The sequence below is a fragment of the Boleophthalmus pectinirostris genome, unplaced genomic scaffold (genome assembly GCF_026225935.1).
Source record: "Boleophthalmus pectinirostris isolate CB_2022bp ecotype Guang Dong unplaced genomic scaffold, ASM2622593v1 HiC_scaffold_22, whole genome shotgun sequence".
Lineage (NCBI taxonomy): Eukaryota > Metazoa > Chordata > Actinopteri > Gobiiformes > Gobiidae > Boleophthalmus > Boleophthalmus pectinirostris.
The window spans coordinates 23,106,456-23,127,939 of record NW_026571190.1 but is presented as its reverse complement, the minus strand read 5'-3'; the positions used below and the strand labels follow the sequence as shown (position 1 = coordinate 23,127,939).

Genomic DNA, 21,484 nt, shown 5'->3' with positions numbered 1-21,484 from the left:
GTGTCAGCCATAACCCAAATATATATATATATATATAAATATACATATATATATATATATATATATATATATATATATATATATATATATATATATATATATATATATATATATATATAAAAAAGAGAAACAAAAAAGCTATAGAGCAACCACATTAACTGCTGGAACACTACTGGTAAATCCACTTATCACCATATGTCTAAACACTTTTGCATGAATGCTAAACCCTCTGTTGGTTCTATATTAAGCTAACTGGTAATTCTATGAGACAACCAATCCTTCCTTTTTTCATTATCCTGATCAAGGAATGCTCAAGGATTTCAATTGCACCCAGACAGGAGATAAATGAAATTATTTGACTGACCCCAATTTCTATCCAATTCATATACCATTCTGATACTTACAGGTCATAATGCTGATTCCACTTTGGGTCCAATGTATTTCTCACAGTATCTGTAGAGTGGCATTGTCCTGAGCCGTCCACCACCACTTTGGCAAAAGGATCGGGCAAACCTGGAACACAAAAACATTCACATCACCTCCAATAATGAACTTAACATTAAAAGGGGGTATGTAGACTTTTTATTTCAATGGCCCATCTGTGTCCCCAGACATGAGGTAAACATGTTAAAAATAAAACCTTGCGTACATACGGACAACTTATCCATCCATATACTGAAAATTTGCAAAACATGAAAGAGAATGCTCAAGGTAATGCCAATAAATCTACATAAAATGAGACTACATGACATGATTCCATGAATAAAAAGACAATTAAATAAAGAAAAAAACTTCTGGCATCTGGCAAAAAAGCAGCAGCCCAGTTGTTTCTGATGGGCACAAATGTGGTCACATGTAAAGCAATGACACTTCACATCTGAAAATCTGTTTTCTGTATGTTCTTTTACCTCTGGCACTGATACTACATGTGGTCAAACCTGTTAGGTTGCCCTCATTCTTACAATATTTATGTTTGTAGAGCATGTGACGAGCTAAGAGCAAGCCCTCTGAGACAGTCGCCTATTCAGCTCTTTTACAAACACCTTTACTGGCTCCAAATTTGTTTATAGTCAGGTTTATCAGGCCTTTTCAAACATAAATATAGCTTATCAAACTAAAACACAATGGCATTTAAGCTGATAACCTGTGGAGCAGCACCCATGGGACTTTTTCAGTAAAGCTTCAAAGCAGCCATCATTGTGAACGCCTGTTCTTGTTCATGTGTGATCCAGTGGGACATGAATAGTAACATAAAAATAAAAAATAGGTTTTACTCACGGAAGAAGTCTTTCTTTGCCAGGTTCTTGGCACACAGGACTGCAAGAGAGAAGAAAAATAATTACAACAAACTATTAAAAAAGAAAATTTCTAATATCTAAAAAATATAAAAGTTTTAAAATGAATGACAGTAGCTCCCTGGAAATCCTATTACAGATTATAATTCCATTTCCTGATTTTAACATATCATGTCCCAAATAAAAGAGAAGGCCTTGAGACAAAATGTTAGATCAGGGACAATGACAAAATTATTTACAAATCTTTTTTAGAGAACTTCTGAAACAATAATGAAAATGAAAACAATAAATGGCAGAAAGTTAGTTTAGTCCATAATGTTTCTCTTTCTTCTGGTTAGCAAACTATGCTAGTCAAGATTAAAGGATTAACTTGTACATGGCTCCACGGTCTCAGCCAAAGCCAGTGCAGCAGAAAGCGTTCAGCATCGTCATCACTGGACCACTGCTGCCAGGCCCAGTGTGCACGTGGGCAATCAAACACAAAGACACATACACACACAGCAGTGGTTAGTAACAATTCCAACTGAAATCCAACATACGGCAACATGACCATATTTTGTTAGAGGCATCAGATCCATCTGCAGTCCTACCAATATTTTATGCAAAAAACAACCGCAAAATCCAGATCACTGTAATAAAAATGTTGTATATTATAATGTCTGCAGTGACAAGGCAATCAAAAACAACAGCGAGAATATATTTCATTCTCTGCACCAAAACCTATTAGAGAGTAAGAATTAAGATTGCAGCAATGTGTCCACCACATGCAGCAAAAGGAGTACGAAACAGTCAACAAATGGTCTCCACCATCCAAGACCAGAGTCAGTGCCAGACTGTTACTCATAATAATGCCAGACAAACTGAATTGTAATCCCTGAGGGATGATTGCAAAATTTGCATTTATCATTCATATAAAAAGACATGTCAATAATGCTTTTAATACAATTCAAAACTACATTCTACAAGTTTAAAATTAAAACTCTGTTGTTAGTCATTATATTATTGTATGGCAGGGCATCAGTGACACTCAAGACTGCAGCAGTTAGAGAGCACAGTCTGAGTCTGTGTGAGCACAAGGTCAAACTGAACGTTATGATTCGTTTGGGTCAAAGGTCAGAGGTCAGAAACAGACAGACAGGCAGGGGGAGGGGGTAGAGTCAAAGCGTGTGTTTTCTCAAGGGAGTCTACAAACCACCGTTTGAACTTGTGTACCGAGCACTCAAACAAATGGTGAGTAATGCAGACGGGTGGATTTAGGGCAGGCTGGTTCTACTGTTAGGCATAGCATTTGACAATCATGCTTAATATTTTTTTCTTTTTTATATATCAAATCTGCACCATGATCTTAACTTTTAATAACCAATAGATGCTTAAAAATGCAGATTGTATAATAGTCTGTGGACATTGTTCTTGTGTGCTCCGAGGCTACAGAGTTCAGCAGCTTTAACCCTGAGCTCTCAGGCTGGAGCGGTGAAATGTGACTAGTGCCTCCTCTATGGGCAAGAGGAGCCATTCTAATCCATTTGTTCAGTCAAGTTAGGCATTATGAAGATGCTTTACCATTATCTGTCTGTTAATGTAATATTACTTTCATAGCTTCCAACTCAATATCTGCCAAACAAAATGAGTGCTCAATGGCAGCTGACATTGGCATAATAATCATCATAACAAAGAGCAGTGAAGTTGTCAGCATTCCCAATGGATAGCTGCACATCATAGCATGATACCCTACACGTATCAGTGATTACGAAAATAAAATTGGAAAGCAAAGTACAGAGCATTGGGTGGATATCAGTGGCGGTGAAAGCAAGGGTTTATCAGCAAAACGGCATCTTGACAATAACATATTAACAATTGCTCAAACATGCACGATTCACTCCAAATAGAAACTGGTGAGTGAGTAAATGGTGACAACTATAACACTGCCAGCTCTGAAAAGTTGATTTAGCATAATAACACTGAAGTCTATGGTATTGATGTAATAAATACTTTATATACAGACAACAGATAAAGTATATTAATATATTTTCACTCCAAGATTAGGAGCCAGTGCCAAACCAGATAATCTTGAGTAAATGAAGCCTGCATGTAAAGAATAGATTGAAAGAGCAAATGAACCGTTAAAAGTCTTGTAAAACACAAAAGGCAAACTGCCACTGGATCCTCATCTTTTCAAAGTGTAGCACAAAGGGGACGGTCTCTCAACACGATGTTGAGCAGAGATCTGTCCTTAGGCAAAGTGCTTCCTTGAAACCTGCTCTGACCTCAAAATGATGTAAACGGCACATATAACGTTACAACCAGTCTGACGCCCGGAGGAGCACAGACAGATGATACTGAATTGTAGCATAGGTGATTTTCAGTAAGCTTCTCTGGAACTTGGATGTAGAACCACAGGCAGCCGTCAGTGAGATTTAAAAAAGGGAAGGCCCACATCCTTGGCCTTTAGCTTTGTTGTGGCTCTTTCTGGAGTCTAATTCACAGCATTGTTTAACAGTTTAACAAAACACTTCCTCTTCCCCAACGCCTCCCTGGCTCTCCCTACTCTCTCAACGCACTGGAACTAACAGAAAATACATGTTGGCATGTTTTTAATCCTTGTGTACGTGACCATTTTAGTTTCACGCAGCAGGTATTCACTGCAGTGTACAATGTGAAAATGCTGTCAAACAAACCTACAGCACACTTCCTCTGCAAAGCCATTACTTCCAAGTGCTTTCCCTCAGCGCAGTGAATGCTCAGGATGCCAATTATGTCATTCATTTAAAAGGCCAGCGGTCTACAGCTGACACACCCCCTCCCTCTCTCCTCTGTCCCAGCAGAGAAGTCTAAGATGAAGAGGCTGCACAGGCGAGGACTGTGCAGAGAAGTGGAAGAATGGGAGGGACCATTATCATCATTATTAAAAAAATGTGACCTGTCTGCTGTAAATGCATAAGTCATTTAATTCTACAAATAGAGGAATGCATCTGAGGTTCTAAATCTCTTGATGATGATTTCTAGGAGTGTGGAGTTTGCATGTTCTCCTTGTGTGTTTGTAGCCTACTCCCGCAGTAGGCTAATCCCTCAGCTGTAGCTGATCTTCAGCAATAAGTTGAAGATCTGGAGATGGGTTAACAGGAGCTGCATTGCAGATTCCCACTCGCCTGACCAGCCAGTACCTTCGTCCCTTCCCTTGATGATTAGTTTATCCGCCTGTCAATCACACCCTCTGAAATCAGGGAGACTCCAGATCCACTCATCCAGTTTGGTTCTGGCTAGCCACGTTGCCCAGAGCTCTAGTCTAGTTATAGAATGTCACAATTTGAATGAATGCAACTAACCAGTCGCAATCTGCAATTTTTTAAGTACCATCATTTCCTCTGCAAACAACAAAATATCATAGATTATTCTGCAAAAAACTGCTAACCCTGTAATTTAGATTTGTACCTAAACTATTATGGCACGTCTTCTCCACTGTGTATTGAACTGAATGTTTGGAGCTCCAGTGCTACTGAACCCACCGAACAGCCCACCACTAAAACACTGCACTCTCCTTTTCCACTTCCACTTGTTTTGATGCACAAAGCTGCTGCTGCTCCTGCTGTGGCTGAGTGTACATGTGCACGAGGCGTGGGATGACACGGCACATCACCTCTGTCTCACCTCTCCATCCTCTTCTCCTGTAAAAATCCTAAATCACAGATGCCCTTTCTCCCACGCTGGAAACAAAACACAGTCAGTGCTAGTGCCTCCAATGAAATTGCTGTAGCAGACTCACACACACAAGGCTCCAACATGAAGAGAAGAGAAAGAGAAAACATCAGCTCTAATGGGACGGTGTGATCAATACAGAAATAATCAATCACTTAATTAAGAGTAAAATGATATCCACAATGCTCTGCCATAAATTTTTAATACATGTCTTTCCAAAGTATTCATATTTATTTATGAGGTCAATATTGCATTTTAAGTAAGGTTTACATGCAATTCCAGTCAAAAATATATTTTTATCACAGGACACTAAATGAAGGAACATGTGGCAAAGTTTTTAATTTGATTCCCTTCAGGCTCCAACTGCACAAAGCCATTACCAAACCAGCACATTTAACAGATAAATATAAACAAAAGAAACGAGTCATTCCAATAACAGTTTCAGATAGTTTGTAATGTTTTCTTGTAATCACAAGGCTGGAATCTCACAAGCTTTCACAGCTTCAGGAAATGCATTTGTGCAGCGCTCCCAATCTGAGGAGAGATGAGGAGAAAACAGTGCATGAAGTGGAGCCAGTGCTGTCTGTCGCCAGTCTGGGCCAGATCCGGGGCTGAGCGATGGAGGAAGGAAAGAGAGACAAGACAAGAGGGATGAGGGGCTTCCTGTTCAAGAAAGAGAGAAATCGAGGGGGGGGGGGGGGGGGCTCAGGACACAGGGAGGAGATGGAGAGGGCAAGGGCATTCTTTGGAGAACAATGTAAATAATAAAAATGTTTATTATATTTTAAATATTATATTATATAGACATTATTTTATGTAATTTTAATGTAATTTCCTTTATTAAAAATAATAAGCACGCAATGCATGCTACATACAGTTCCTTTAAAGTATCAATTCTATCAGTTCTTATGATTTATAGATCCCAAATATGTGCAATTTTGGCCTTATTGTAAATGTAAAAAATAAGGCATTTTCCCCTTAGGGTTTCTAACTGATACTGATTTTCTTATTCACCTGCAGTGTCTGAATAGACCCAGTCCATTTACCAATGCCATGTTATTGTTCAAATTGATTTTATTAGTCATTATTTGTCATTCTGCATAGTAAATGCTTACTTAATTAGTAAGTGATATAAACATATCAAAGTCAAAGATTTGGAGAGGGAAATGTGTCAGGAATTGTGAATATTGTGCAGGGAAATCCTCCATAACTGCTGGAAAATCAATGTGTTGTGCAAACGGATGCTCACCTCCACAGCAGCCAAGTTATGCAATGCTGTGTTCAGTCTTTCCGACTTCCTGCTCACAACGACCTGATGCCACCAGATCCAAACATAACACACAAAACAGTTCAACCTAAATGGACAAACTACCTAAATAACAAAAAAGAAGACGAAGACCTGTAAGGCCTTCTCTAATCACATCTGAACTGCCAATTTTGCCAAATAACCTGGCCAGTATGAACACACTGAGAGATGACTTGACAGTTTACATCTGTTGAAGATATTAGGAAAACTAAACAATATTGACTAAAAAGTGGCAGTCTAATATGAGGCGCTGGAATCCTGGGGGTTCCCCGCTTCATGAAACATGAGCTGAGGAGAGAGCTAGCTCCAAGAGGAAAGACTGTGTTCCCTTTCATCCAAATTATGGAATTATATCCTCATAAATCTGCAGCTGTGACGCCAAAAACTTTAAAACAAAAGCACAAACTTAATTTTGGAAAAGAGCGGGGAAAGGAGCAAATACTGGGGCTTAGAGGTTCGGTGATACATTGTTTTCTAGATCTACCCAGACAAAATGCTCACAGAACATTAGAGGAGTAGGCATAGGCAATATGTAAAATGATTGATAATATTGTGAATGCCTATCTTGTAAACAAGTGTATAAAGTAATATTTCTGAATGTTTATTTTACTTTCACTTTTGTCTGATATGTCTGATGACATTTACAGGTTCGTTTTAGCACGTGTTGTTAAATTGGTTGCCAGAAATCATAAAATATGTGTTAGTGATTTTTGACTTTTTAAAGTTGTAATACTGATCTAAAATTAATTCATAAAAGAAACATGCCCGCTGGAGCACTAATTTCTGCCTCCCCCTTTACAGTGTGTCGCCAACATCATGATGCTGCCAGACGGGACCTGACTGTTATAGAAAAGATTCGCTGACACAGTATGTCTGCAGAGAAAGAGTAACAAAATGCACAAACTAATCTAGTTTTTATGCACCATCTATCAGCCGTATCTTGAGGAGTGAAAAGCAGACCAAAGAAAAACATGAATGCAGACTAAAAAGGAGTGTCTGATTGGGCTGAACACTGTCACTAAACAAGGCAATCATAATGAATAATACCATGAAAACCTTTATGTAGTCACATTGCAAGAACAAAGTTAAATATCTCAAGGTTAAATCATCAGCTGGTTGTAACCATTAAAAATATATATTACTCCAATAACACAATGGTTTAAAAAAAAAAAAAAAAAAAAAAAAAAAAAAAAAAGGTAAATCAAGGGAAGAAAGTCTTGTGCTTTATCTAAAATTTTTTTTTTTTTTTGTGGCCGATATGATACCAATAAAATGGGAGTTGGAGATATAAAAATTCATTGTAAATCTTCAGTTGATTATATTATAAAACTTAGGTCTACAGGATTTTAAATTGGGTTATTTTGCCTCTTTACAGTTTTTTACATACATATTTAAAGACAGTAGGTCGGCCTAATGGCATTTTTGCATGACATTCTGGCCAGTAAAGAAAGTAAGTAACTACTGCTATTAGTCTTTAGTGGTAAATGCGTGCGTGCCGTGGTAATTAATTATGCGTAAATGCTTATCATTCACAACTCTATTCACAGCTCATTTACATATCAATGTGTGTCCAGTAACGTTTGTACAGCCACTACAGTCATTTAGAAAACAGGCTGTTTATGTGTATGTGGAGCTACAGCAGCTAATAGCTAACCAATGAGAAACACCAAAAAGTAACTTCAAAAGCGACACATTTACCATACAACACTTACAGCTCGTACACGCTCCTCTCAGATCCCAAGTTTTCACAAATAAGTTTGGTAAAAACAAGCTCTAGACCTAACCTGCACTGAAGTTCACTTTTATTTATAGTAAGTATCGTGCATCAGTCTAAAAGAGCATTTAAAGCCAGCGCCTCAGTTACGCACATGGAATAAGCACACGTGAGTGATGTGACTCTGGGGGTGCGTTAAGGGGCAGTGCGGCGTCATGCACACAGACAAATTACTCCGCAGATAAATATTGATGCGGTGCTACATATTAGGGCATTTATCTGTCTGTAAATTTAATTAACTAGACATAATATTCAGAGTCTAAGATTTATAACGAGGTATAACATGCCCACGTGCACTATCGTCCCATGTCGGCCAGATTTAGGCTGATAGCTGATATGTCTCCAAGTGCCCATAGCGGCCGATATTATCGGCCCACCAATATATCGGTAGGGCTCTACTTTATATGTTTTTAGGGCTGCACTGTAAAGAAATTCTCAATTGAAAAACATGTCCTGCTGATTGATTAGTGACTATAAAGGGTGCATGACAAAAGCTGACTCGAACTGCAAAAACAAGACTAGAGTTTCATGGGAGCTTAGGCAAAAACAGCTTTTTATACAGAAAAAAGTACTAGGAATCAATGTATTTATACAAAGACAGATTAAAAATGTGATTGGTTTAATCTGCCTTTTTAAAATATCCAAATATAAAATCTTCAACTAACTCATCAACTTCTCATTTCTGCTGTTGTACCATATAAATTCTTATAATCTAAATAAAATGATAGGTTGACAAATACAAAACTTTTGGTATTTAGTGGACTCGACTGATTGCCTAAACGACTAAAGGGCCACTGCACTAATACATCTAGGACCCATAACAGACCACACACCACAATATGACATAATATGATTCAGCGATCATTAGTAAGGAACCAATCATTAAAACCTGGGAACCAGGGGTGCACAGTATGCAAGAAAATATCAGAGCTGGGCATTGCTAAGAATCACAAAATACAATGTCTACAATACCAATTCTGATAAATATGGGTCTTTACACCTTGTCTTTATTGTGCCAAATAACAAAATGCTTTGGAATTTCGTGTTTACAATGGCCAGCAATCAGAGTAATTGATTTATTAATTATTAAATTAATAAATCAATTAATAAATCAATTAATTGATTTATTTCTCAGTTTTGCAATTTATGTCTTGTAGTACAGACACTAAGTGTACAACTAAATTGATAAAAATGTACATTGTTTATGCAATGCACATCCATCCCTGTATCAAAGGGTGAGCACTGGATTCATTTATTAGTTTAATAAAACTTTTTATGCCTTCAGCGGAATGTTAATGCTGCTGTGTGGAATGTACAATAACATGTTTTAAATTTCCTTTTTTTATTTAACAACATGAAATTGTGTGCATGTGTGGGGTAAATTAAATAATTGCGGGAGTTGGATAACATTTACTGAGCTCAGTGCAAATTCAGACTAATTGTGCTTCCAGAACAACACAGAGCTGTTGTAAAAGAGACAGTAAAGAAAGGTTTCCTTGCGTAGCAGTGGAAGAATCCAGGGATGATTTTCCCATCAGTCCCCACTGCTACAGCTGCGTGCCAGAAGTCACTAATGGAGGAAGTGGATCGGATAAAAAGGCTCCGCTGTGACAGCGTGCTGCAGATAAGAACCAAAGCTTGAAGTAAAGGTGATGGGATTTTAGTGAAGCCACAGAGGCAGAGCAGAAGATTAACGGAGTGAGAATGGGTCTGCGAAGTTCAAAATAAATTGTAAAAACAAGATATAGCACTTATATCAGGGAAAAGTTGTATCTCTTTCTATATCAAACATGCATTACTGGATTTGATTAAACCAACAAAATGGTTTATTATAGACTCCTTGATTAATCAACAAAGAATTATCAAAGCCAAAATGAAGTCTTCATGAGCACTCATCAAGGGTTGTATATACATATTTTTTTCAAGACTGTGTCGGTTTTGGAGTCTTAATACAAAAAAAAATATTTGTTCCATTGTTACATCACATGAAATAATCGGGTAAATCTGCTATCTAAATGTAAAAGTAATATGAGAGAGTGAGAGCGTGAGAGAGTGTGAGAAGATACAGATATATGCAGCTTGAATGTACTTTGAAAGCTAAATGATCGCACTTTGAGACACTTAAATCATTACTACAGTTTGTAAAATTAATGCATGAGAGTGGATCCCAGTGTGAACCCAGAAGACCCTGTACAGTGTCTCAGTGCCATAGCAGAAGAGCAGACTGACCCTGCAAGCGGAGAATGTGTCTGTGAACTGGAAACACTCACACATACATCCTCTATGAGATATTACATTCCTGGCATTCCTTTTAAAGACCACTGCAGCATTTCTTTAAAACCATTCTCCATGTGCAGAAAGGGGGAAAACTCAGGTCAGGATAGTAGACCGGGTAAGACCATTTATGTTTGAAAGTATGGGCAAATTGTCATTATTATATATATTTGACTGTATTGAGTTTTTTTTTTTTTTTTTTTTTGGTTTCGTTTTGTTTTGTTTTTTTTCCTGGGAAAACAAGTGATTCATTTGATGTTTTACTCACAGTGATTTAGAATTACTTTTGGAAGCTACAGTCTCAATTTGTATGATGCATTACTTCAATTGTCAGAATATATATATATTTATATTTATATATTCATATTTATTTATTTATTTATTGTTATAGAGTGTATCAAAACTCTATTATCACGGAGGTAGGACTTATGGAAATGTATAGTACAATTACATACATTTACAATTAGATGGCTGCAAGAGTCAAAAACTTGCAAATTAATTGATTAACATGATACGACCGACCATGCTAGTTACAATACACCGTTGTGAAGCTATTGAAGACGCAAAATTCTGCAAGGTAGACTCAAGTTAAATCAATTATAGAACATTTTAGTCGCAGTCGCAATTTCAGTATAATACATCTCCAGTCAAAACAGAAGCATACATGCACCAGTGATCCAAGTGCTTAAAGCAGCTATAAAATAACGATGAGGCAAATCCTAAGAGTCCAACTCGTCATAGTGCAGCTGCACCAATGTTAGTTAGCATGGTTGGCTAACAAGCTAACATGCTACAGACGAAACGGGTTTTAAATGGGCTTACCTGTCAATCGCAGTTTTACTGGGCCATTTCTCCTCACTCCTTGGTTAGACATTCCCTTGTGTATTCCAGCTTGACAATATTTCAAGAAATATTTGACTCATGTATACGTATAAAAGGTGTATCAAGAACGTAGCTCCCAAAACAACCCTGGCGCTGTTAGCTTCGGATTAGCTCCAAGAAACACCATAGCATATCACGCTGATTGTGTGCATCAAATGTAATCACGTCATTAGAAACGTCGCTTCTTTGCGAGGCGCATTCAGAATAATCAAACCATCAACATCCCAATTAAAAATGTGTGATGAAAGAAGGGTGCAGTTTAAAAAAAACTAGTAACAGTCTTGCCCTCCATCCGCACAGGCTCCACAGTGTCCGCGCTGCTCAGTCTGAAGTTGGTCGTGATGCTAAAGAGCCGCGTCTAAAGCGCAGACGGACTCACCGCAAATAAAGCACACACCCGGTGCAGCCTGTCAACATAAAAGCGTCCTACTGGGACGTGCAAATAAACACATAGCCGTAGTCTCTTGGGCAAATGTGTAAGTATTTATTTTCTTGAAAAAATTTGATTCTACACAACATTAGGTATTTTAGCAACATAATAATTACTGAAAAAAATTGCTAAATGCGATACATTTTAGATAATTACGCATTGTAATGTTGGCGATGAGGTAAATATATTTTACGTTCTAAGAAATAAAACATTTCTCAAGATCACTAAAGAAAAATAATAGAGTTAATTTTTGAGGGTCATGGTCATATAGTTGCCTCAAAGCGTAGTTCTGTCTGGCCAGGTAAGTCATATGGAGCTATGATTGCATATGGATGAATGGATGCCCTCTAGCGGTTATATTGGTACTTTGGAATATCCATGGGTTTCAGAATGATGAAAAGCTAAGAAGCTAAGACCATTGTCATAGCAGTTAACAATTCAACAAAGCATATCTTTTGTATGGTCAACTGCCCTCAAAATGGCACCATATATCAGTTTCTTGTTACAGCTGGCCTGAGGAAACACTCAATTAAAACGCCCATTAACATTTATTTGCAATTAGTAAAATGTAAACAAATAATATTCCAATAGTAAAAATACAAACAGTATACCAATTACAGTTATTACAAAGCCTGTAGTAGTGTTAAAATTTAAAAGTGCTTTGGTTTTGAGGTGCCTGGAAAGCATATCCATCTGTTGCTGCCTCAGGGGCCAGAGACCCGTCATCTTCATTCTTAAAGACAAGCAACATTAGATGTTAGACAAGTGTTAATGCATACGTTTACATATTTTGGACTGTTTAATATTTCAAATGCATAGGGTAGGTTAAAACAATGACAACATAAATAAAAATCTTCACAAATGGTATATTTGGCTAAAATGATAACTCACAATAACTGATAGAAAAGGTCTCATTTGTGATCTACTGAATGTAAGTTGTAACTTTGCTGCATTGAGCGATTTTTTTCCAATAGAATTAAAGTAATGTGAAAGTGTTATATATATATATATAATCAAGGTACTCAAAGGTTCCACTTAACTAATAATATGCACTTCAGGCACATGGGCCAAATCCAGTCCTTAGTTGATTCTAATAAAAAGAACTCTATTAGAACTCTAAAATGACTTGATTCCTTTAACCTCTGGGGGAGATCACCCAAGCCTTCTGAGGAGTAGAGTACCGGTATATATGTGACTTGCAAAAATAGTATAGTACTCTCTTGTTTGACTAGCAGAAAAATTGGCCTGCGACCAAGAAAGATATCCTGTCCCTGGCTTAAACCAACCTAAGGAGAAGGAAAACTTACCTCTAAAGTGAAAAAACGATCGATTATGTTAAGGGACGATTTGTAGACTGCCTCGTTGTCATGGCATTGCAGCGCTTCAAGCTTTTCAAGCCCACCAAACTCCTCAAACATTAAACAGAGTTTATCACCCTCCCCCGTTTTCTCTGCCATCTATAAAGAGACAAAAATACATGAATTTAATCTGCTGCCCGCAGATTAAATGTTCTGTGCATCTTACTGTGCACAGAACATTATTTTTGTTTTTTTTCCAAGATACCTGTAAAATATTGAAGATGGCATCCAAGATGATCAAAATGATTTTGCTATCTTTTGAAGTCAATAGTTGAACTAACGCTGGCAGCACATGGCACTGGACAAGGTAAGCCATTTGTTCCACAGTTCCTCCACTTGTAAAATTTGTGACCGCCCACACCACCTCCTTCTGTGTCTTGTACTCTCCCTGTACAAAAACAGACACCAGAATGATAATTTAAATTGAATAAAAACATGCACTATAAATAAAACAATATTGCCTACATTCTTACATTTCTGAGGATTTCTATGAGGATGGGTATCAGGCCGGCATATATAACCTCCTGGATCTGGCTGTGCTTGCCAGCAGTAATGTTGGACACTGCCCATGCTGCTTCTTTTTGGATGAAGGGCTTGTGGTGACGGAGTAATTGAGGGAACAAAGACAAGGCACCTGCATTGAGTACACATTGGGTCTGCTCATCTGTCCCTGTCACAATGTTGCCGAGTGATCGCAAAGCAGGTGTCTATACAGTTTTAACAAGAAAAAACAGCAATAACTACTTTTTAGGACATAGAGTATCAAGGGATATTGTCAACACTGAAATCCATACCATAATGGCATCATCTCCACAACCTAAAAGTTGGACCAGGCGGGGCACCAGCCCAGCACGCACCACCACTTCTATCCTCTCATTGGAGCCGTCCGTCAAGTAAGATACAGCCCAGCAGGTGTCTGCCAGCACCTCTATGTCATTGCTATGAAGCAGGTGGAGAAGCGCTGGAAGCAGCTGCTCCACTGCTTCTAAAGGAGGGGCGGGGTCTTTATTCCGGCACAGGTTGGATAGAGTCCAGGCAAGATTACGCAGGTAACCAGCCTAGAAGTTTGGTGTAAATGTGTTACAGTTGAAGCAGAAACAAAAACACATCATTACCATGATTCATATTTCAGCCATTCTTACTACAGTGATAGAGCACTCTCATTTTTCAGTATAATACTTACTGGGTACACACAGAGATCAGGAACAGCCACCAAAGTCAGAAGAGGCTGAAGACCTTTGTGTTGGATCACAAGGTCTCTAAAGTTAGGCCCATCGCCTAATTAATATATATAAAAATGTTAAGTATTGCTATGTAAAATTGAATGAAAAGTAAATGAGACAGTATACACTACCTGCAATGTTCCCCAAAGCCCAGATGGCTTGTTCACTGATGTGTGGTTGTGTTGATGACACCAGATTAATAAATGCTGTAACGGCCCCTCCTTCCACAACAGCTCGTGTTTGTTCTGAAGTCCCAGAGGCAATGTTTGTGAGAGCCCATGCGGCCTCAAACTGAATTGGAGGACATTCAGATAATGAAAGAAAATAAACAAATCTCGGTATAAGGCCAGCTTTAATTATGCTGTCAATTGGAGGATGCTTTCCTCTTGAAAGAAGTTTTCTGTTTAGAAAGAAAAAAGTATGCATGTTATTCAACAAAAGAAAAGGGCAAAATAAAACAGAATAAAGAATTTACTTTACCGGGCAGCTTGTACTGCCTGCAGCTGATAAGGTAGGCTCTCACTGTATACGCCTTCCACAATTTGCTCAACTGGCCACTGAGGCTATATTTGTTTAAAAAAAAAAAAAAAAAAAGGTGTCATTATAAATTATAGTACAGTACAATAACACACACCACATTTATTTGTATACCTATTGTAAAGCACAAAACTAACTGGTACAGAAAAACGGTAACTGGTGTTTATAGTTTATGGTGTTTATAGTTTATTACTAGTTGTAGGCACTTATTGTAGTATTGTATTGTATTGTATTGTATTTATTAGGGTTTATGTAGGCTATATAATGGTTGATCCCCGCATATATTTTATATTAATATTAATATTTAATCCTCACAATTTACAGCATGTGCAGAACTTTACCTGTCCATTTGAGTCCTGCTCTTCAGCAAGTTCATTAACAGGGCTTTCAACATTCCTCCTCTTTAATATCTGCTCATCCTTTTTAGCTTTTCGGAGCTCCACGCTCACTTCCGCTCTCCTGCGCCTCAGCTCCTGCAATGAGTCACAGCGTATTATAATGCTAGCTAAATAAAGAGATGAGGCTATTCATTCTCGACCAAAGACAACTTTAATAACTTACATTTGGGCCTTTACCCTTGTTTTTGAACTGGGAGAGTCTTGCTCCGCTGTCGCAGCCAGCTGACATTACTGACCGTTGAGCAGCACAAACGATCCAATACAGAGGTCCTGATCACATTTTTAACAATCAGTCAGTTCAACTGGACATTTTGAAATACTGCTAGCAAAGAGTGGTAGTGTTTTTAAAGACAGAATTATGATAGCAAAATGTTTGGCCAGAGCAAAGCCGGTTTGTTAAGACCATGTGTAACAACTACGGAGCAAGACGTCTGTTCCCGTGTAATAAGAAGTAATTAAGGCTTCAAACGTTAGTGTTCATGGCCAAACGTTCAGTTTGACCATTTCATTAAAAGAACACTCCGTTATAGCGTTAGATAGTGTTTAGGATTGTGCTTTCTCTTCAGAGCATGTGCTTACCTTCCGACGATCCTGTATCTTTTTTCTCTCAAATGACTGACGTCTAGCACAGACCGCCCTGATAGTTTTCTCGATCCGCATTGGTCCAAAAAGCTCCCAGCGCCACCTTTTTAGAAAAAAATAACAAAACTCCTCTGCAGTTGTCAGTGGCAACCAAAGTGAAATCTCGCGAGAAAAAAGCGGCGCGGTGCGTTCTCGTTGGACATGTGTTGGGGGCGTGCATGGTTTGGCTGCATGCTGGTTGCTTGGGTCTGCTAAGTGCTCCTGTCGTCGCTTTGGTGCTGCATTTTAACCGCGCTTTGCGTTTCTGCCGATTGCTTTCACCTGTGTCTCAAGTAAGGTATTGTCATAGAAAAAAACAATTAGAACAAAACAATCTTGATCTTAGGATTTTATGACGTATTTCCGTAGTATAGGCGGCGTAATGACCCAGTGGCCTAATGGATAAGGCATCAGCCTCCGGAGCTGGGGATTGTGGGTTCGAGTCCCATCTGGGTCGTATTTAACTTTCTTTTAGGAGTTCAGGAGTCATGTCTTTACAGTGTGGCTGTTTAAATAGCAATGAGGAATCTTAAAGCAACCATTTCGCGATATATACATGCATTTCGTCCCGTCCTATATACGCCCTCATATTCCAGAAGTAAAATAGGTACAAGTCAAAACACTGTGCAATGAAAACAGCGAAGTCAGTTTGTTTTTCCTACAAAACAGCTGAATGAGCAAATGCCCATTTGTCTCCAGGTAATAAACATGTTTTTACCTTTACTCTCGACACGTATGGTAAACCCTGGTCAAGTAATTTGACATAAAGTTGCATAATGTCTAAATTGTGAACATGATTATTTTTAAAAGACTATTTTAAGACCAGTGAGGTGAAGTTTTCTTATTATAGCATACTGCTGCGGGCTAAATTTACAGCGTCACAGGAAACTAAAAAGTACCTTTAACTGGCCACTGGAGGGCAGCAAAGTCTAGTTTAGTTCAACTTGTAATATTGACTTGTAGAAAAATTCAACATGGGCTACGTTTGAAATGGGAAAAAAAGACAATGGGATACCTATGATATTAAAAGGTCTAAAACTCAATCCACTCCAAGTCCATTTTAAAATGATTCACCAGTCAAAGTTTACGGTTGCATCCCATCTGTTTTGAAATAGTATTTATGAATGAAAGGAATGCCATAGCTGTGTGAATTTAGCCACGCCCCTCCCATCCATCCCATCAGACAGCAGTATAAAATCCAAGAAAACCCTGCGTTGTAGCAGACGTGGGTACATTGCACATGCACTAAACACAATGGCAAGGATTTTTGTTTTTCTTCTACTTCAGACGTTTCCTTGTTTTAACTCAGAAGAACATGTCATTACGGGTAAGTAGAGTATTTAATGCAATTTTGTGACACAAGCATAGCTCTTTATTGTTACCAATGCAATATCTGTTATAGTGTTTATGTAGATCAGTTGTGTAGTTGCGTAGAAGGAATTTAAAATAGTACACATCAAAGAAAGTTAAATTTGCTAGTCTAATAATTATACTTATAATTACATTTATTGTTTGTTTTCAGAGCTGTACACAGTGGTTGAAAAGGGTCCGAGCAGTTTTGTGGAAGGAGCTCAGATCAATCAGAGCAGACAGGTGGTCAAGGAGCCGTCTTTGCCCATTAATGAGCTTTTAGAGAAGAGCAGCCGAACAAGCGAGTCTAAGTTCACCTTGCACCCTTTGCCTTCTGTGGTGTGGCCTAAACATAGTGACTTGGTTCCCCTGTCCCGCCACCATAACCTCCACAATAAAAGCAAGAAGGGTTTAAAGACGGATCGTCTGATTGAGCACAACAGTGAGAAGACCAGAGAGAGTGCAGGTCTGCTTCCAAAAATCCCAGTAATAGGATCTACAGCTGCTGTCACCAACAAAACTATACAAAAATCCAACCAGGACCTTCTCTCCAGCACAAGCCCAACCCAGGTCAGCGAGCATGAAGTGCACCCCAACAGTAGAGCCAGAGCTCCTCCTCCACCTCTTCAGCCTGAACCTCCAGCTAGTGTCCCACGTAAAGACCCCCCAAACCGCAGGATGATGGACCCAGAGGAGAACCGTCCGGGCAAGTCCAGTATCTATCAGTCAGGAATTGTGAGCCGAAACAACAGCCGTCCCTCTGTGCTGTACAACCGCCGCTCCTCCAGCCTCCTCTATCACTTTGATGTACTCAGAAGAGGTATTTACAAGGCTCGAAAATGACCACTTAAATCACCGTGTACCTGATCATTAACTGTTTAAGATAACTTTATTAATGCCATAGTGGAGAGTACGGACACCTCTTGATACATATGTAAAGCAATAACAACCAAGATAAGTAAATTAATCATTAGAAGTAAAGAATTATCTGAAATTAATGTAAAAATTTTAATTTACCAAAATAGTTACTGAATTCAATGCAACACAGTATGCCTAAGCTCGATTATTCAAGATGTATTTTTTTAAACTGAAGATATGGTATAGTGATATTATCCCATTATTGAAACCACATTTACATTATATAATTAGTCAACAACCTCCCCAGGCACTATGGCTCTCACTTAGAGGCTGCAGTTACAGTTACAGAGGCTGCACACTCTCATTGACTATTAAAATGACACATAAGCTGCAAAATCATCTAATTTCTTTCTGATCATTCACATCAGATTTTGTGGTTTACATGTCATTTAAGTAATCTTGAATGTCCAGAAATCAGATAATAATTAGATTTTGATGTGCACGTAGACATGCCACTGATGTGAAATTTCACAGTGATAGCAATCAAAAGCCATGCATTGAGCATTTTAAATGGGTAATTAAGATGTTGAGCAGCCCTCACTTAGCTCCCCCTAATAACCCCACAATATGGAATGCAGCATCTGGGTTTCTGTAATGACAACCTTGTCTTTAGAAGTGACAGTAAAATGGGGGTCTGGCTCCATGGTGAAGCCTGGCAGACAGTCTTTCTCTCTCTCTCACTCTCTCTCTTTGTGTTCTAGAGTCAGACTTCACACATGATGCTTTCTGCCTGAGTGAATGCAGGAAGGAGAGGGACGAGCGCGAACACTACTGCTACAGCGAATTTGGTATGTACAAGAGAGGGACACTGTTTGAAATGTAAATAAAACAAAAATATTGAATATATACTGAAAATAAAGAAAATGTTTATATAGTCAGTGCAAAAATGCTATTGGGATTACCCAATTTAAAGGTGCAGTAACTTTTTTTGGTGGCACCTCAATAGAGATGATGTTGCTTTACTTACAATGTTCCACAGTATGGCAGTTAACTTATCCTTATACTTATTTCCTGGAGACAAGTGTATGTTGTTGCCAGGAGAGTAAGAATTTTTGAGCAATAAAAACACCTGTAATGAAATAGATGCTAGACAGTCCATTTAATGTCATACTGTGGAACATTTCAGGCAAAGACATTTCTATAAAGAAAAGCACCCCTTACAGAAAAGTAACATAATATACCTTACATTTTCTTATTGCATTTTACAATGTTCCAACATTTCTGAGTTGGCAAGGATTCAAATCCAGTCTTCAGTGAGTGACTAACCCTACACTGTTTGTCCTGTCACAGCCATCAATGGGATTGTCCATGACATTGACGTGCTGCGTAAAGGAGTGCGTCTGATCACACTGATGGTTACTAGTGATGGCTTCTACAAAATGAGCCGCCTCTACGTGACCCCGGACAGCTTCTTCTTTAAAGTCCGCCTTCTGGTTGTGGACACATTCAAATGCAGCAAACCTTGTCCAGATATCAAACTTGGTGAGTGCATATTAACCCAGTGTAACAATATAATGAGCACATTAGTCCTAATAGTCACATCAGTGTGCTGTTTGTGCATGTCCCAAGCCTGGATAAACTAAGATAATTTCATAAATGGACAGTTTTAGGCATATTTGTTAAAAGCACACAAAAGATTCATAAAGATACAATAGCCAAAAGAATACAACCAATCTTGGAATTATTCAATTACCTGCTGGGTTACTACAGAAAAAAACAATGATTACACTATTGTATAGTGAATACTAGAGTAGAGAAAAGCTTAAATATGTAAATATTAGGTTAACTGAATATTGTTTGGGAGTGTTGATAGGCCCTTCAACAATAAATATTGCTATTAAATGGTAATATCAGAGACCAATTTTTGCCACTGACTGTAAACTTCTTGCATACATACTCATAAACTTGCTCATAAAAGATGAGCTGAAATAAATTTAAAGAGCACAATGAAACTCTTTAGTAATTAGTTGATGAGACATAGATATGGAAGTTCTTTGACCCTTAACAGCTCAAATGTTGAGACGTTCATACTTGTTGAAGTCGTTATAGTAACTATTGTGGCAGGCCTTGGTGTTAATTTGGTGCTGTCCTGGCTATTGGCTTTGTTGTATTGAGTCACAGATAAATACACATCTTGCACACTTTTCTTCACTAGTGTTCACTGTTATGTTTTTAGGGACCAGATACATTATAATGGGTCAGATCTATCACCGGAGGCGCCACATTCATTCTGACCTGTTGGCTCTTGTTGGGGGCAAACTGAAGCCTGGAGATGGTCTGCTTCGAAGCAACAACTACATCAAAAGGTTCAACAAACGAAGACATCAGAAAGCTGTCGACGCCACCCGCTCCAGGTGCAGGTGAACTATACAGACTGCTGCCCTTCACTGAGGGCCAGAGACACTGAAGCTGATAGGACTGGTCATAACTAGCCTCACAGTGACTGAGACAGAGGAGAAGATATGAGGGAAAATACATCGACTTATAATGGACAACTCTTATATCATCATGCACCTTTTCATTTGTCTGTTCCTCAAGGATGTAAGCTTGTCCCACTACTATTTCTAGAAAAAAATGTGTTTATTCATGGCTGGTACATGAAATCGACCCACACTGTCTTGTTTTACATACTTGTACAAAACTCTTAATAACTTACAAAATATAGGGATATATTATTTAAGTGTCCTTAAAAGTTTCTATAACCTCGTAGCATCAGTTAAGTGGAAGGGGCATTTTAGTTAAATGATGTTGTAGGTCGAAGAATAAGGGTGAATAACATTATTAATGTCTTCATAATATTAAGGACGCATGGAACTTCAAACAAGGCCTGGCTAAATAACAAAAGAGAGTAAATTATATATGAGTGGACTAAGCCATAAATTAATTCTGACCCTAGTGGGGAATGAGTTGGAATTGAAATCTTGGGAATTTTGTAGCTCACTACCAGATGCCAAATGTCAACATGGCCAAACCAGGAATTATATAAAAAGATTGTTATCTGTTATCCTGATTGTAGTTGGACCTGGGATGGGAGTGATTTGCACTGTTTTATACACATTTTTGAAAATAAAATGTGTTTTTGTTCTTATCTATGAGGATTATCTGTAGCGTGAATCATTATCATTTTCCCAAACACTGCATGAGATGAGCTGTTGTGACCATATGACACAATAATTACACTGTAACTACCATAGTCTCCGTCTGGATTTAGGGAGACGATTTTTGAGTTTTTTCCATTTTTTTCATCTTAATTGTCTGTCAGCTGAAGCAGTCAGTTCCCAGGCCTATCTGAGATCAGCACTGGGGGGAACAGATGGAGGCGGACAGGAAGCTACGATCACAGCGGGGGGACATTCTTGTAGCCAAAGATGTGAAGACTGCGAGGTGGGAAGATTTCCAAGTGGTTTCCCGTGTGATAGACCGAT

At 38.4% G+C, this 21,484-nt stretch overlaps 3 protein-coding genes and 1 non-coding gene across 4 annotated transcripts in view; 2 read left to right on the top strand and 2 right to left on the bottom strand.

Annotated features, from left to right (window-relative positions):
* The window catches only part of LOC110166182 (E3 ubiquitin-protein ligase SMURF2), a 35,876-nt gene extending 24,278 nt beyond the window's left edge, over nucleotides 1-11,598 (bottom strand). Inside the window, exons 1-3 of the mRNA XM_020931395.2 lie at nucleotides 11,165-11,598; nucleotides 1,279-1,317; nucleotides 405-513 (exon numbers count right to left, since the gene is read on the bottom strand). Of these exons, the coding sequence (XP_020787054.1) occupies nucleotides 405-513; nucleotides 1,279-1,317; nucleotides 11,165-11,216 (200 nt within the window). The 5' untranslated portion in view covers nucleotides 11,217-11,598. The remainder of the gene's footprint in view (nucleotides 1-404; nucleotides 514-1,278; nucleotides 1,318-11,164) is intronic.
* Nucleotides 11,599-12,183: 585 nt separating this feature from the next.
* On the bottom strand, nucleotides 12,184-15,878 carry LOC110166154 (importin subunit alpha-1). The gene is made up of 11 exons (XM_020931354.2): nucleotides 15,750-15,878; nucleotides 15,334-15,440; nucleotides 15,114-15,245; nucleotides 14,716-14,798; nucleotides 14,367-14,635; nucleotides 14,196-14,290; nucleotides 13,807-14,070; nucleotides 13,486-13,719; nucleotides 13,218-13,400; nucleotides 12,962-13,111; nucleotides 12,184-12,387 (listed from the first exon to the last, which is right to left on the bottom strand). Exons 2-11 carry the CDS (start codon nucleotides 15,397-15,399, stop codon nucleotides 12,298-12,300), a joined length of 1,566 nt encoding a protein of 521 aa, XP_020787013.1. The 5' UTR covers nucleotides 15,400-15,440; nucleotides 15,750-15,878; the 3' UTR covers nucleotides 12,184-12,297.
* Nucleotides 15,879-16,170: 292 nt separating this feature from the next.
* Nucleotides 16,171-21,148, top strand: LOC110166276 (UPF0450 protein C17orf58 homolog). The gene is made up of 5 exons (XM_020931508.2): nucleotides 16,171-17,118; nucleotides 17,314-17,961; nucleotides 18,761-18,847; nucleotides 19,350-19,541; nucleotides 20,236-21,148. Exons 1-5 carry the CDS (start codon nucleotides 17,046-17,048, stop codon nucleotides 20,421-20,423), a joined length of 1,188 nt encoding a protein of 395 aa, XP_020787167.2. The 5' UTR covers nucleotides 16,171-17,045; the 3' UTR covers nucleotides 20,424-21,148.
* On the top strand, nucleotides 16,176-16,248 carry trnar-ccg (transfer RNA arginine (anticodon CCG)). Its single transcript has one exon. It is a non-coding gene; the product is annotated as a tRNA-Arg (tRNA).
* Nucleotides 21,149-21,484: the final 336 nt, after the last annotated feature.

Bases quoted from the DNA above. Each gene is read 5' to 3' on its own strand.
- LOC110166154 (XM_020931354.2), bottom strand. From the start codon at position 15,399: ATGTCAGCTGGCTGCGACAGCGGAGCAAGACTCTCCCAGTTCAAAAAC. The intron at 15,246-15,333 runs GTAAGTTATTAA...GACTCATTGCAG, and splicing joins ACAAGGGTAAAGGCCCAAAT to GAGCTGAGGCGCAGGAGAGC. The intron at 14,291-14,366 runs GTAGTGTATACT...TATATTAATTAG, and splicing joins GGCTTTGGGGAACATTGCAG to GCGATGGGCCTAACTTTAGA.
- LOC110166276 (XM_020931508.2), top strand. From the start codon at position 17,046: ATGGCAAGGATTTTTGTTTTTCTTCTACTTCAGACGTTTCCTTGTTTT. The intron at 17,119-17,313 runs GTAAGTAGAGTA...GTTTGTTTTCAG, and splicing joins AGAAGAACATGTCATTACGG to AGCTGTACACAGTGGTTGAA. The intron at 18,848-19,349 runs GTATGTACAAGA...GTCCTGTCACAG, and splicing joins CTACTGCTACAGCGAATTTG to CCATCAATGGGATTGTCCAT.